The following is a 16,531-nucleotide window of genomic DNA, read 5'->3' as shown; positions in this document are numbered from 1 at the left end:
AGAGAGAGAGAGAGAGAGAGAATGAGTGCATCAGGGCCTCTTGCCTAATGAACTCCAGATGCATGAGCCAGTTTGTGCATCTGGCTTCACATGGGTACCAAGGACTTAAACCTGGGGCATCGGGCTTTTCAAATAAGCGCCTTTAACCACTGAACCGTATCTCTAGCCCCAAGAGTAGTTTTTTTTTTTTTTTAAGCATAGATACTTAAGCTGACCATCTTCGAATTAGAAAAACATTTCTGAAATACATTTCAATTACAACCTGAGCTTCTTTTCTGTTCTGTAGTGACTATTATAACAATCAGAATGTCCTGCACCTTCCAAGAGGATCAAAGGGAAAGTTTTTTTTTTTTTAATTTTTTTTTTTTTTTTTTTTAAGAAAAGGACATGGTAATTTCATAGGCCTTCCTCCCTGGATTATAGCCTAAAAAATCCAAAGTACTGTAAATCGTGATATCCTCACTGCAAGTGACAGGTGTCTAAGTGTCTGTTTCATGAGGTTGGCATTTGATCTGAAGGGTTCTGTGACAAGTGCAGTCCTATCTTTTCACTTAATCAGATGGACCTGTCACTCCATCACACCGACACAAGATGCCATGAGACCTTTGTGCCCATAATTATGCCATTGATTTGGTTTAGTATCATAAATATACCCAGAGTTTCCAACTTCAACACGTTCCTGATGTGATCTGACAGAGAATGTATAACAGGAGGAAAATAACGTGCAGGAAGAATTATGTTCAGTGCACTGGGGCGACGGCTCAGCGGGAACTGGTGCTTGCCATACAAACCTAAGGGCCTGAAAAGACCCTACCTAGTTCAGTCCCCAGCACCCGTGACCAGCCTTCTCCAGGAAACAACAAACTGACCTGTACAAGTGCAGGAACACATGCATCTGCACACACACAGACACACACTCATATATGCACACCACAAACACATACACACACACATTTAAGTTCGTATCTATCCCCAGAACTCCATTTTAGTCATTGCTTTTCTAGTGTCTGTTTCAAAACTCATAGACAAGTAACTGCATTTGATTACTATTTTTATTTATTTATTTGAGAGTGGCAGAGAGAGGAAGAGGCAGATAGAGAGAGAGAATGGGCACGCCAGGGCTTCCAGCCTGTGCAAACGAACTCCAGATGCGTGCGCCCCCTTGTGCATCTGGCTAACGTTGGTCCTGGGGAATCAAGCCTCGAATCAGGGTCCTTAGGCTTCACAGGCAAGCGCTTAACCGCTAAGCCATCTCTGCAGCCCGAGTAACTGCATTTGAATACATGTGACTTCAATCACCTCTGTTTTTCCTGACTGGGGTTAGTTAACTGGCCACAGAAGAATAGTGGACTAGAAATGGACAAGTCATTAACCTATGATAAAAATCCAACCCCATGTTTAAAACGATGGCTTAATCGCTCCTGTATTTGTCTTTAGGAAAGTAAAAGTCATGTCCTTCCCCAACAATTCAAGATAGTTTGAGCCAGATTTCCTAGATATCTTCCACATGCATTAGTTTTGGAAGGCCCTGCAAGGATGTCATTCTTGAAAGTTTACACGTGCAGGTCCCACTCTCGGCCTGTAATCAAGGAGCTAAGAAGAAGTCGTGTTCTGTCCTGACTTTACTGTAACAACCTGCTCTGTGGTCGTCTGGAATGCATCTTCTCATATCTCATATCCTCTCATATTCACACAGATTTCTGGAGCTTACTAACTACTCAAGAATTTTAAACCATTTTCAGTTGCAGAATTGGGATTCAGCTGCATATTTGGTTCTGGGAAGCTCATACCATGAGTTCAGTTTGAATGAACACTGGAATCCGCTCCCCTTTCAGTTCTGGTGTGTGTGTATGTGTGTGTGAAGTGTTTCACTTATGTGTGGAATGTTTGCCATTCAAAATCACATGAGTTAATAGGGTGTCTTAGTTGTCATTATTTTTTACAGCAAGGACGGTGCCCTTCTTGAAGGGTGGTGTAAGATGTCTCTCTATCGTCTACTTCTCTCCCCAGTAATCTTTTTTTTTTTTAAATGTTTATTTGAAAGACAGAAAAAAGCAGAGAGGGGCTGCATGCCAGGACCTCCAGCCACTCCAGATGCATGAACCTCCTTGTGCATCTGGCTTACCTGGGTACTGGGGAACTGAACCTGGGTCCTTAAGCTTCCCAGGCAAGCGCCTTAACTGCTAAGCCATTAAAAATTTAATTTATTTATTTGGTACATGTGTTCGTGTATGTGTGTGTGTGTGTGTGTGTGTGTGTGTGTGTGTGTGTGTGTACCTGGGTACTGGGGAACTGAACCTGGGTCCTTAAGCTTCCCAGGCAAGCGCCTTAACTGCTAAGCCATTAAAAATTTAATTTATTTATTTGGTACATGTGTTCGTGTATGTGTGTGTGTGTGTGTGTGTGTGTGTGTGTACCTGGGTACTGGGGAACTGAACCTGGGTCCTTAAGCTTCCCAGGCAAGCGCCTTAACTGCTAAGCCATTAAAAATTTAATTTATTTATTTGGTACATGTGTTCGTGTATGTGTGTGTGTGTGTGTGTGTGTGTGTGTGTGTGTGTGTTGGCATGCATGTGCCATAGAACATGTGTGGAGATTAGAGTGCAGCTTTCAGGTTGATTTTGCTTTCTATTGTGTTTGAGGCAGTGGGTCTCTCTATTGTTCTTTGGTCCTTTCACAAGTTTCCAAGAAATCCTCCTCTCCCCTCCCCAGCCCTCCTCTCTTCCCCCTTCTTTCTCCTCTCCTCTCCTCTCCTCTCCTCTCCTCTCCTCTCCTCTCCTCTCCTCTCCTCTCCTCTCCTCTCCTCTCCTCTCCTCTCCTCTCCTCTCCTCTCCTCTCCTCTCCTCTCCTCTCCTCTCCTCTCCCTTCCCCTCCCCTCCCCTCCCCTCCCCTCCCCTCCCCTCCCCTCCCCTCCCCTCCCCTCCCCTCCCCTCCCCTCCCCGCCTCTTCTCTTCTTGGCAGGCTCACTTGGATTGCAGATGCCAGCAACAGCTTCTGGCTTACATGGAGCCCAGGGATCCAAATCTAGATACTGGAGTTGGGTGACATCCACTTTATCCACTACCCAGCCCCTCAGTACATATATTACTTTTGAAGCCATTATCTGATATTTAATTATCCCACCTGTAAATAGTTTATTACAAGGCTGAAGAGATGGCGCAGTGGTTAAGGCACTTCTCTGCAAAGCCTAAGGACCCATGTTCGACTCTCCAAATCCCACGGAAGACAGATGCACAAAGGGGAGGCAAGCTCAACGCTGCACATGCCCACTAGGTGGTGGAAGCGTCTGGAGTTCCATTTCTGTGGCTGAGGCCCTGGTGCACCAATTTTCTCTCTCTCTCTGTGTTTCATCAAAAAAAGAAAGTCACAGCATCTAAAGTGTGTAAGAGGACAGAGGACCCACTTGGACAGAGTGACTATTGAGACCTTCTCTATTTACATGTGATTAATATGCATATAATTAGTATTCATAAAATCATAGAGGTTAATGAACATGATGCATCCTCCAAACCTCAAACCATTAGAGATTTGAAAGAGGTGAACTTAGAATAATGAGTTTCTCACCCATGATGTGATGAAAATGATCAAACAAACAAAAAAGTTGAAAGTAGGGCTGGAGAGATGGCTTAGCGGTTAAGCGCTTGCCTGTGAAGCCTAAGGACCCCGGTTCGAGGCTCGGTTCCCCAGGTCCCACGTTAGCCAGATGCACAAGGGGGCGCACGCGTCTGGAGTTCGTTTGCAGAGGCTGGAAGCCCTGGTGCGCCCATTCTCTCTCTCTCCCTCTATCTGTCTTTCTCTCTGTGTCTGTCGCTCTCAAATTAAAAAAAAAAAAAAGTTGAAAGTACTGGACAGCCATCACCCAAGTATTACCAGTTTGGTTCTACATTTCATGTATATGTGTGTGCATATTTATATGTATGTGGGTGTCCGTGTGTGTGTGTGTGTGTGTGTGTGTAGGCCAGAGGACAATATCAGCTGTCTTCCTTAACTGCTCCTCAATTGTTTTCTTTTTTAAATTTACTTATTTACTTTTAATAACCTTTTTATTGACAACTTCCGTACTTATAAACAATATCCCATGATAATTCCCTCCCTCCCCCCACTTTTCCCTTTGAGACTCCACTCGCCATCATATCCCCTCCCCCTCTCAGTCAGTCTCTCTTTTATTTTGATGTCATCATCTGTTCCTCCTATTATGATGGTCTTATGTAGGTAGTGTGAGGCACTGTGAGGCCATGGATATCCAGGCCATTTTGTGTCTGGGGGAAGCATGTTGTAAGGAGTCCTGCCCTTCCTTTCGCCTTAGATTTTGATTAGCCCTCCCTCCACCTTTCCTGGTCATAGTCTCTTACTGAACCTGGAGCTCATCGATTGGTAGATTAGCTAGCCAGCAAGCCTCAGGGATCCTCCTGTCTCCACATCCCAGATGCTGGGATTACAGGCAAGGCCTCCATTGTCAGTTTTTAAGTCAGTTCTGGGGATTCGAACGCAGGTCCTCTTGCTTGCATAGCAAGCCCTGCATCAACTGAGCCATCTCCCCTGCCCCAGAATCTGTTTTACAACAGATTTATCCTTCTCTCTGTGTTGATTGTGTCCACTGCTTAATCTGTTTCCAAAATAAATTACAGACAGCAGCTTTCTTTACTCACAAGCAATTTATCAGGCATATAGTTAGCAAGAGTTCAACATTTGTTTATTTGGAATTCCTTCTTTTAAAAAACTTTTTATTTACTTATTTGCAAGGAGAGAGATAAATAGATGACAGACAGAGAAGGAGAATGCATGTGCCACCACGGCCTCCAACAGCTGTAAATGAACTCCGGATGTGTGCACCACGGTGCATTTGGCTTTTTGTGGGTGCTGGGGAATCAAACCCAGGTCACTGAGCTTTGTAGGCAAGTGTCTTAACCACTGAGCTATCTCTACAGCCAAAATGTGCTTCTATTTTTATTTATTTTGTTTTTCGAGGTAGGGTCTTGCTCTCGCCCAGAATGACCTGGAACACACTATGTACTCTCAGGTTGGCGTGTGCCACGATGCCCGGCTCAAGCGTATAGACATCTTAAAGACATTATACATGAAAGTAAACAGTAATTTGTTAGCCTGATGAGGCATGCTAAATGGTGTAGGAAATCCCAAAATGTGCTTTTGTGCTCAGACAAGTGACAACATTTACCTTGCAATTAGGACCTACCTTTTAAGTGGACTCGAGCCCTCTAGCTCCCTTGTCATCCTCTTATCTAATCCACAGATGCGAACATTCCTAGGGCCTCCTTTACCTTCTCATCTGTGATGTCAGAGGGCCACCCAACAAGTGTGATGCGGGGGGGGGGGGGGTCATGAATGAAACGCCCACAAGCCGAAGCAGATACCACAGAGTGCAGTGGGTTAGAGATTAGAAAGATCCCCCGTTTGGGGAGGTGACACTGAAGAAGATAAGACAGTACTTGACACTGATCTCAGTTTGGGGAGACAGCAGAGGGCATGGGAAGTTAGGGGGACTGGGAAGCACTTGTGCATTAGCTGCAAGCAAATGTTGCCTTGTGGCATGTCCTCTGAAGATCATGAGATCTGATTATCCTGTAAGAATCGAGAAAACTGGAATTTTAAAGTGGAAGATGGGTCTGTGCAATTTTGCAATGAATTAAAAATGTCTAACTCTGCGAAAGCCAGCAGCAACAAAGGAAAATATGGCCATGGCTGTCTCTGTCCAAGAGGCCCACCGTTTATAATCTGTGAGTGCTGAGGGGGGTAGAATATAGAGGCTCATCATCTTCAATTTAGAGAAAAACTAAGCTCCCCCCCTTTTTTTTTTGCATGAAATAAAGTAAGTTTTCTCAGATAAGGAAGGAATGTAAAAACAGAAAGACATTTGAGAACACAATTTACAACTTCGTAGCCAATGTCCTCAGCGTTTATTGCGTGTCATCAGAGCCAGAGCTGGGGGTTACCATGGCAAGCAGCCTGTGTTTGTGGGTCTCAAAGCACACCCGTGTCATGTATGTGGTATTTGCACAGAGGTCTTGCTGTGAATGTAGTACCCAATTGAAAACCCAGTAGATGGGCTGGAGAGATGGCTCAGCAGTTAAAGGCACTTGTTGGCAAAGCCTGATGGCCTGGGTTTGATTTCCCCAGTACCCACATAAAGCCAGATGCACAATGTGGCACATGCATCTGGAGTTTGCATTCAGTGGCAGGAGGCACTAATACACTCATTCTCTCTCTCTCTCTCTTTCTGCCTCTTTATCTCTGTCTCTCTCTTGCAAGTAAATAAATAAGTAAAACTCAGTAGAATGAAAGAGCTGTTGCTATGGCAATGCTAGAGAGCTTCCGATACACGTAGATGTCATGGGAGTTTCCAGATTAAAAAAATAGATGTTGGACCTTTGTAGATAGCATCTTGTTAAAGACTCCCTTATCCAAAAACAAAAGTTGAGTTTTGGTAAAGAAACTGTAACACTTGAAAACAACCCTGCCAGGCATAAGCCCAGCACTGGAGGCAGGAGGTTGAAACAAAATTAACTTTGTCAGTGGAGTTTTACAAAATCTAGACTTTGCTCTCCATTATTTACAATGCATAAAAGCGTTGTGTTGTTGACCATGAGCATTTCTTGACTTTAAATGTGTAGATACACCTCTAGATAATGCAGTATCTTTCTAGTCAGTGATAGTTGATGCTAGCTTTTGTCTATTTATCTAGGGGAAAAACAAAATAGTAACAAGAAAATGAGAGGTTTAAAAATTTTCATTTATATCCTTCTATTTTAAGTACATATATATATATATATATAAAAACTTCTCTTACAAGGAATAGTGAAGAAATCATTTTTTTTTTTTTTACCTGAAGTTTGGTGAATGCTTTTAGGGTCTCTGTGATTAGTAAGATTAAACACACGAGAGTAAGATAAATAAATACATTCTAGTTCCATGCTAGCAATTGAAGCAAATAATTGAAAAGAAACCATGAGCAATGAGATATTATGGTGGCATAAATGTTGGCGAGAATCAGAAATTGTGGGAACCTGAAAATGTGTAAAATCCCCACAAATTACCGCAGAAGCTAGTGAGCTTATTGTTCTAATTTTAGTGCCCAGCTTGGTTTCAATTACTATTTCAACTCAACATCCTTACTGTCAATCTACTAACAAGACTTTTAGAGAAAACTGACTTAGGGATTTTAATGGTGTGATATCATTATTTTCACCCCATAGAAGAATGAATGCAACGTCTAGACATAGATCCCATTTAAGACTTACTGGTGCATGAGTTGGTTTTTGTTATTTCTACAAGTGCCTACTGAAAACTTTTTTTTTTTAAATCTTCTTTTGGTTCAGATATATGTTCTCTGAGTACTTATGTGTTTGGTAAATGTTTCTTCACTAATTAGATTGTAGGGCTGGAGAGATGGCTTAGCCGTTAAGGTGTTTGCCTGAAAAGCCAAAGGACCCAGGTTCAACTCCCCAGGACCCACGTAAGCCAGATGCACAAGGGGTGCATGCATCTGGAGGTCGTTTGCAGTGGCTGGAGGCCCGGAGTGCCCATTCTCTGTCTGCCTCTTTCTCTCTCCCAAAGAAATAAACAAAAATAAAAAAGAATTATATTGTAAATCATCACTAAGTATATAATTGAATGTATTGAGTAATTGTGTTCAGAGATAGCTAGTTTTAGCCGACTACATACATGAATACTATTTAGAAAGAAGCAGGTTCTAGATTTTTATTTAAGAACATATTGAACGATAAAGTTACAGTAAAGTGGAATTAAGACCAGTTTTCAGTTCACAATCCAAATTTCCAGAATATGCTGCCTTTTCTTCCCCCTTTCCCTCCTCCTCCTTCTTTTTTTTTTTTTTTTTTCTGAGGTAGGGTCTCACTCTATCCCAGGCTGACCTGGAATTCACTATGGAGTCTCAGGGTGGCCTTGAACTCACAGTGATCCTCCTACCTCTGCCTCCCGAGTGCTGGGATTAAAGGCGTGCGCCACCATGCCCGGCTTCTCCCTCCTTTTCCTTCTCCCCTTCTTTCCTCCCTTCATTTGTAAAATTGGTCTAAGTAGCTTATATCTATCTGTCTGTCTATCTATCTGTCTATCTATCTATCTATCTATCTATCTATCTATCTATCTATCTATCTATCTATCTATCTATCTTGTAGTTTGAATGTAAACAACCCTCATAACCTCAACTGTTTGTTTTGCTTTTTAAAAAATATTTTTTATATATTTGAGAGAGAGAGAGAGAGAGAAGGAGAGAGAGGGAGAATGGATACACCAGGTCCTCCAGCCACTGTGAACGAACTCCAGATGCATGCTCCCCCTTGTGCATCTGACTTACATGGGTCCTGGAGACTTGAACCTGGATCCTTTGGCTTTGCAGGCAAATGTCTTAACCACTGAGCCATCTCTCCAGCCCTGTTTTGTTTTGTTTTGAGGTAGAGTTTCAGTCTAGCCCAGGCTGACCTGGAATTCACTATGGAGTCTCAGGGTGGCCTCGAACTCACGGTGATCCTCCTACCTCTGCCTCCCGAGTGCTGGGATTAAAGGCGTGCGCCACCATGCCCGGCTTCTCCCTCCTTTTCCTTCTCCCCTTCTTTCCTCCCTTCATTTGTAAAATTGGTCTAAGTAGCTTATATCTATCTGTCTGTCTATCTATCTATCTGTCTGTCTATCTATCTATCTATCTATCTATCTATCTATCTATCTATCTATCTATCTATCTTGTAGTTTGAATGTAAACAACCCTCATAACCTCAACTGTTTGTTTTGCTTTTTAAAAAATATTTTTTATATATTTGAGAGAGAGAGAGAGAGAGAGAGAAGGAAAGAGAGGGAGAATGGATACGCCAGGTCCTCCAGCCACTGTGAACGAACTCCAGATGCATGCTCCCCCTTGTGCATCTGACTTACATGGGTCCTGGAGACTTGAACCTGGATCCTTTGGCTTTGCAGGCAAATGTCTTAACCACTGAGCCATCTCTCCAGCCCTGTTTTGTTTTGTTTTGAGGTAGAGTTTCAGTCTAGCCCAGGCTGACCTGGACTTCACCATGTAGTCTCCAGGGTGGCCTCGAACTCACAGCGAGCCTCCTACTTCTCTCTCCCAAGTACTGGGATTAATGGTGTGCGCCACCACGCCCGGCTCCTCAACTATTTATGATTAAACCGCGTATTTGATCCCCAGCTGGTGAACTGTCAGAAGGTAGAGCCTTGCCGGAGGTGGTGTGCCACTGGGGATGGACCTTGGCATTTATTGTCCCAGCTTGGCAGTGCCAGCTGCCTTTCAGCTGCCAGGGCAACATGCGATGATTGGCCTCTGCCCTGCCCACCGTCACGCAGCTTCTCCTCAAGACTGAGAGGCGAAGCAAAACCTCTCCTCCGTCGTCTGCTTTGGGCTGGGTGTTTCGTCTTGCGGCTTATTAATTTGAAAGAAAGGAAATAAATGTGCAATATTTTAGTCCTTCAGTAGAAGCCTGAAGTCGTATAGGAAAACAGAGTTAGTGGCTAACTCTCTTTGAGCATTTTCTTTGTAAACCAGGCGTGGTGGCTCACGTGACTGAGGAAGGAGGATTATTACAAGTTTGAGTTTTCACTTAAATGGTAATATAGTACAGTTGCAGTTATTGAAGAGAAATAATTCATGTTCTATCCTTAGGTGGGCTATTACCTATGTATATGAAATTAGTGTCAAAATGATGAAAGAAATTTATCTTCTAAATCCGGCCACTGCCAATACCAAGATGATAATGAAATTAGCATTGATGGGCTGGAGAGATGGCTTAGTAGTTAAGGCACTTGCCTGCAAAGCTCAAGGACCTAGGTTAGATTCCCCAGGACCCATGTAAGCCAGATGCACAAGGTAGCACATGCATCTGAAGTTTGTTTGCCATGGCTGGAGCCCCTGGCATGCCCATTCTCTCTGCATCTGCCTCACTCTCTCAAATAAATAAATAAAAAAAAAATTTTTTTTTTTAAAGTATGAGGCCCTGACTTGGGTCTTCAGCACAGAGTGAGATGGGGGAAGGAAAGGAAAGAAGGGAGAAAGAAAAGAATGAAGGGAGAAAGGAAGGAAAGAAGGGAAGAAGGAAGGAAGGAGGGAGGGAGAAAGGAAGACAAGCTCCCAACTCATTTTGCAAGAACTCAGTGTAATTTGGGTAACAATTAAGTACCAAGGTTTTAGCTGCATTTGGCTTGTTGCTGGATGCTGGGGAGGGAGCAGCCTCAGTTGTGCAGTGGATGAAACGCTCAGCGCGGCGACTCTCCAGCGCTCCTCCTCCATCGCCAAACTCACTCTGAAATAAGCGGAACACGCAAGGGAGTGAGGAGAGATGGCGATTTCAGGCCATCTTAGCCCAGGCCCTTCTAGAGCATTAGGGCTGGCAACAGGATTATTTTGAATACAAGACTGGCAGAAGTTTAAAGTTTTCATTTCTTGGATAAAAAAATTCTTAGTTCCTGGTCTTCCTTTGGGATGTCACTGCACAGTCTGAAGGCTGGATTGTCACAGTTAAGTCATAACCCTACAGTGTGGCTGCGTGTGTCTGTCTGGAGACCATCTGCCCGCTTGTGTCTTAAGATGTACACATATTGCTCTTCTTCCAAGCTTACTTCCAGCCAAAGACCAGGAACGCAGCCCTTGGCTGGGCTATGAAATTTCATGGTTTATGACAAGAACTTCCTCAGGACTCTCTCATGCAGCATACGTTAGGTGAGCTTGATTGCTAATACTAAGTGCCAGCTACCAAGGCAAAAGTAAATAAAATGCCACTGAACCTTGTTATTAGATTAGTGCCAAAAAAAACTGCAGCGAGGTCTTGCGTTCTGATCCGTTTCTGTGTGGTACTTGGTACCACTGACTCTCGACTTGCTAAGCTGTCTGTAAGAATGAAGCTTATTCATTTCTGGACAATGGGCCAGTGACAGGCAGTGATGAGCTGAGTCCAGTGACTACTAAGCATGCGTTCTAGACAGGGCCTGGCAATTGATTTAATAGGCCAGCCTTTCTGGGATCAGACTTGACTTTGCAAGTTAGCTAGTAACATGATATTGGGCCTCCTTAGGCCTCAGTATTTTCATCTATGCAATGAAGATATTAATACTGAGCTTTCAGTATTTTAAATATTTATTTATTTATTTAAGACGGGGGCGGGGGTTGGAGAAGGGGTGCTCCAGGGCCTCCAGCCACTGCAAACGAACTCCAGATGCATGTGCCCCCTTGTGCATCTGGCTTACGTGGGTCCTGGAGAATAGAACCTGAACCTTTAGGCTTCGCAGGCAAGTGCCTTAACAACTAAGCCATCTCTCCACCCCGGCTTTCAGTATTTTAGAAGAATAAACATAATGCATGTAACTCCCCCAATACTGTCTTTCAAATTATACCGCCAGCAAAAATGGTATTTTACATGCTATTATTACTTTATCTTTTTAAAAGTGCTTTCTTTTTTTAAATGCTCTTTTTTTTTTTTTGGTTTTTCAAGGTAGGGTCTTAAACTAGTCCAGGCTGACCAGGAATTCAGTATGTGAGTCTCAGGGTGGCCTGAGCTTTAAATTCTCTTTTTAAAATTATTTTTATTTTTACTTCTTTATTTGACAGAGGGAGAGAGGTAGACAGAGAGAGAGAAAGAGAGAGAGAGAGCATTCCAGGGCCTCTAGCCCCTGCAAATGAAATCTAGATGCATGTGCCACCATGTACATCTGGCTTGTGTGGGATCTGGAGAATATAACCTGAGTTCTTAGGTTTTGCAGGCAAGTGCCCTAACCATTAAGCAATCTCTACAGCCCTGGTGTCATTTCTTTTACCAAACTTAAGACTTAAAGCATTTTAATAGCTACTTGCTTGTCTTAACAGAGGATTTAGGCATTCAGAGAAATTGTTTTGTCTTCATATAAAACACAGATATGTGTAAATACATAGTAGTCATTTATATATAAAGATAATATCTACTATAAGAAGAGAGGGTCTTCAAGGATTTTGTTTATTTTTTTCTAGAAATATAAATAATGATATGGACAAGACAATCTTTGGAAGCTCTAAAATGCCAACATAATTTCAAAGCCACTTGCTGGATATAATATTTCATCTTTTTAAAAAAATATTTTGTTTTTATTTATTTATTTGAGAGAGGGAAAGAGCGGGGAGAGCGAGAGAGCGAGAATGGGTGCATCAGGGCTTCCAGCCACTGCAAATGAGCTCCAGATGCATGTGCCACCTTGTGCATCTGGCTTGCATGGGCCCCGGGGAATCAAACCTGGGTCCTTTGGCTTTGCAGGCAAACGCCTTAACTGCTAAGCCATCCCTCCAGCCCAGTATTTCATCTTATAAACCCTGCAATTCTAGAGCCAGCAAACACGTTCGCTGTCATATTGACATGTTTCCTCGACACCATCTAGGTACTTTGTCTGCAACTTGATAGTCTTTACCCACTGTCTTGAGGACTTTGAGAAAATGAAGTTCATTGCTGATGAGAACATCTGCCCACCATGAAATGTTATAGCAAAATATTTTTCCCTTCAAGTGCAAGTCAAAAGACAAGGATGCACATTTACACCTTGTGTGTTTCTGCGCATGCCATGGGGCCATGTATGACGGCCGGGGGGCCACTTTGGGTGTTGGTCCTCATCTTCTACGTTGGTTAAGCCTGGGTCTCTCTATCAGCACTGGGTATGCTAGGCTGACTACCCTTGAGCTTCTGGGGAGTCTCCTGTTTCGACCTCGTGTCTTGACATAGGAACTCTGGGATTGCAGATGCTCGCATGGTGATGTCTGGCATAAGGATCTGAGCTCCGGGCTTCACTCTTGAGAAGCAAGTACTTTACCACCAAGACACCTCCCCATCCCCTAATATATGCCTTTTGTTTTGCTTTGTTTTTCAAGGTAGGGTTTCACTCCTAGTCCAGGCTGATCTGGAATTCACTATGTAGTCTCGGGGTGGTCTTGAACTCATGGCGGTCCTCCTACCTCTGCTTCCCAAGTGCTGGGATTAAAGGTATGCGCCACCATGTCCGACAATTTATGTCTTTTAATGACCACTTGTATGGAATTGCCCCCCTTTTACTGTTTCTGATTTGGGGACATGGTTCTGATGTTCTAAGAAAAAAAATTAATGATAGAGTCTTCACATATTAATGAAAGTCTTTCAGTTATGTGAACATACCATGCCTTTAAAACCATGCTGAACAAAACCCTTCTGTCCCTTTAAAATGAGAACTCTCTTAGAAATAATTTGAACTATGAACACTACAGTAAGTACTATGCCCTTATCATACCAAACAACCCAAGCTAAAATAACATTGACATTCATGCTGAGACAATCTGTACCAACTTAGGGTTAAAGTCTGATCATAACCACAAGAAGCTGCTTTAAGAATTGGCTAATATTCCAAAGTCAATGTTTGTACATTCTTAATTAATAATGACTGTGATACGTGTACTTAACCTGGGCTAGCATTTTATATGGTGTGTTTGAAAATGTAGTTTTAACATGCATGGGTTTTTAATTGGCAGAATTTAAAAAGCACTAGTTAATTAAAATCTTTTAATATGCTTAAATTTTAATTGATTTAATTAATATCTTTTCATTGATTATATATGTGTAAAGTTCAGGAAAAAAACTGAAACATCACATAGACCTCAAGGAATAAATATATTTGCAGATACCTCCACACAATATAGAATCTTTGAGGTTTCTGTTCATTAACTCTGTGGTTGCTTTTCTTCAGTTGTGTTTTTCAGGTTTTCCAAAGCACTTATCATTCAAGTTGAATAAACCAGTTCTACAGTCTACTTCCTCAGTGTACTTCCCAAGATGACCACTGCCCCGGAAATCCATTCAGACCTGGACATCCATCTATATGTGAAAACAGTATGTAAGTACTTAAAGAAGTTTTTATGTTTTTATCTGCAAGTGGAGAGAGGAAATGGGTGTTCCAGGACCTCCTGCCAGTACAAATGCACTCCAGATGCATGTGCCACTTTGCGCGTCTGGCTTTATGTGGGTACTGGGGATATGAACGTGGACTGCCAGGCTCCACAAGCAAGCACATTTAATTGCTGAACCACCTTCCAGCCCTACACTATGTAAGTACTAAAAAAAAAAAAAAACAAAAAAACAAACAAAAAAAACCATTATAGGGCTGGAGAAATGGCTTAGCAGTTAAGGCTGACCTGGAATTCACTATGTAGTGAAAAATAGAATTTTTGCTTACAGGGGAAATAATTTATGTGACAACCGAGGATGACATAACTTTTATCTGCATTTAAACTTTTTTCTATGTACAAGAAGACAAATTATGTTGGTAATATTCTGGAATGCCTTACTACTTAAGAATATGAGAAAAGCTGTCAAAAATTGTTTCAAGACATTTCAGCTGCAGAACGGGGTGGTATTTAACAGGGATCATCTCTGTGGCCCCAGAGCAGCATGTGTAGTGAAGGCAGCTCAGCTGGCATTTTGCTTCCATCACGGCTGGCATCGTTCCGGCTGGGTTGCTGCTCTCCTTATGGAAAAATACAGCCAACGGAAGTGGTTTTACTTTTGCAGGTAGGAAAGCAATACTTTGATGATGCCTGAATCTAGTCGACTAACTTTTTTCTTCTTGCTCATTTAGAGTTTTCTTGAAATACAGCCACGAAGGGAGGCTAGCACTTGGCAAGAAACCCACTGGCTCACTTGGTTATGGAGATGGTGTATTTGCTGCTGAAAATGTGTCCAGTTTTTTGACAACGGCTAACTCGCCATGGGGTCCAGCAGCCTCGGGAAAGCGGCTACGCTGGATGAGCTGCTGAGCACTTGTGTCGAGATGTTTGGTACGAGCCTTTCACACTCTTGTAGGTCTTGGTCCCCAGCCTCCCTCCGTTCAGACGCAGGTGGTCAGGGGACAGAGCTCAGTGTCCGGCTCTTCGTTCTTCCGCATCCCGCCCCAGGCTTTCCCTCCAGCATCACTAGCCTCTGAACTTATGTCTCTTCACTGCCCACAGCCCACTGTCCAGCCAGGGTGTCTACTGATTAATTAGGAAACATGGCTGGCAACTCTCCCCACTTCTGTGACACCATCATACAGCTTTTACTGAAATCCTGCAGGAATAAATTGCCATGTCAGCCATTCATAATATCATTCCAATAACTTACTGAAGGTGTTTGTTATTTCTCCTGCCCTCCTGCTTCCCAGCCTGGGTCCTTTCAGTGTGTAGCGTGTGCTTCTGTGATGGCCGCCTGGCCCTTAGATTCACACGGCTGCGCATCACACAATCTGCTCTGTCTTTTATTCACACACATAGTGCATCTCTTCCTGAAATGTGGCCTTTACAGCTATATGGTTTTGTTGTGGTTGTTGCTTATTTATCTAGAATTAAGAACTGGAGGCCCACAACAGTGCCGTGTTTAATTGATTACAGCTGTAGGAATCAAGGTTAGGCTAGGACAGGTAAAATACAAGACAATCAACGTGTTTAGAGTGTATCTTACATCATGACTGGCACATACTCATACTGAAGTGTTAAATCATTGTTTACTTTAAATTAGTGTGGGCCTCCTGAGTTTATATTTGCTAAGTGTGTGCGTTACAAACACAAGGAAGGGTGATAGCCATCCACCTTGATTGTAAGGAAATACCAGCAGAAGCAGGAGGTAAAAGATAAGTGGACTTATGGAGCTGGAGATATGGCTAAGGAGTTTGCCTGCAAAGCCAAAGGACCCAGGTTTGATTCCCCGGGACCCACGTTAGCACAAGGGGGCGCATGTGTCTGGAGTTCAATTGCAGTGGCTGGAGGCCCTGGTGCACCCATCCTGTCTCTCTATCTCCCTCACTCCCTCTTTCTCTGTCAAAAAAAAAAAAAATTTAAAAATTGATAATTGAATTTATGATAAGTTTTTGGCACTGTATTTTCGATAGTGATCTTCAAAGAGAAGGCTAACCCTGTTATGTCTTCACCCTTATTTTAACAGATGACAATGGAGAACTGAATAATAGTTATTTGCCAAGAATAGTCCTACTGATGCACCGGTGGTATTTATCATCCACTGAACTTGCAGAAAAACTTCTCTGCATATATCCTTTCAACTAGCATCTTTTTATCATTATAAATCTAGTTCTATATTTAGGTAGTATCTATCCAAAGTCAGTAAATTAAGATGAACAAACAGCCGCCAGTCAGTTATCTAGCTGTTTTGAGAATATACAAATGTCTACACAAAACTACTGGATAATGGACCAAATAGTTGACTACTCACTGGATGTTTTGGCTCTGCTTGAAAATAATCATTAAGATGTTAAAAGGAGACCGGAGCTGTAAGCCAGGGGTATCCAACTTGACTTGATTATTTTGACTGTTAGAGCAATGGAAGAATATTTAGCATTGAGCCGCTGCTTAATATTTTCCTCCTGTGATGACCAAACAGAGAACACAGTGGAGACATATGTCAGCCAAAATAACGTACTCTCTTTCAGGCATGAAAATTGACTTGGTTTTGGTACCCGACACATTGAACACTCTAGAAAGTTTAATTTGTTGGTTGGTGCTAATTTTTAGTTTTTTTCTTTT

The 16,531-nt window shown here is 42.6% G+C and overlaps 1 protein-coding gene across 6 annotated transcripts in view; it reads left to right on the top strand.

The window, feature by feature from the left end:
* Nucleotides 1–16,531, top strand: part of Rasgrp3 (RAS guanyl releasing protein 3) — a 106,018-nt gene that overhangs the window by 45,095 nt on the left and 44,392 nt on the right. For all 6 annotated transcript variants that reach the window (XM_045137593.1, XM_045137591.1, XM_045137590.1 and 3 more), the window contains exons 2-4: nucleotides 13,711–13,857; nucleotides 14,599–14,797; nucleotides 15,936–16,038. In XM_045137593.1, coding sequence (XP_044993528.1) covers nucleotides 14,728–14,797; nucleotides 15,936–16,038 — 173 coding nt within the window. In that variant the 5' untranslated portion in view covers nucleotides 13,711–13,857; nucleotides 14,599–14,727. The remainder of the gene's footprint in view (nucleotides 1–13,710; nucleotides 13,858–14,598; nucleotides 14,798–15,935; nucleotides 16,039–16,531) is intronic.

This window comes from Jaculus jaculus, chromosome 18, assembly GCF_020740685.1.
Source record: "Jaculus jaculus isolate mJacJac1 chromosome 18, mJacJac1.mat.Y.cur, whole genome shotgun sequence".
NCBI lineage: Eukaryota > Metazoa > Chordata > Mammalia > Rodentia > Dipodidae > Jaculus > Jaculus jaculus.
This window is presented reverse-complemented; position numbering and strand designations above follow the sequence as displayed.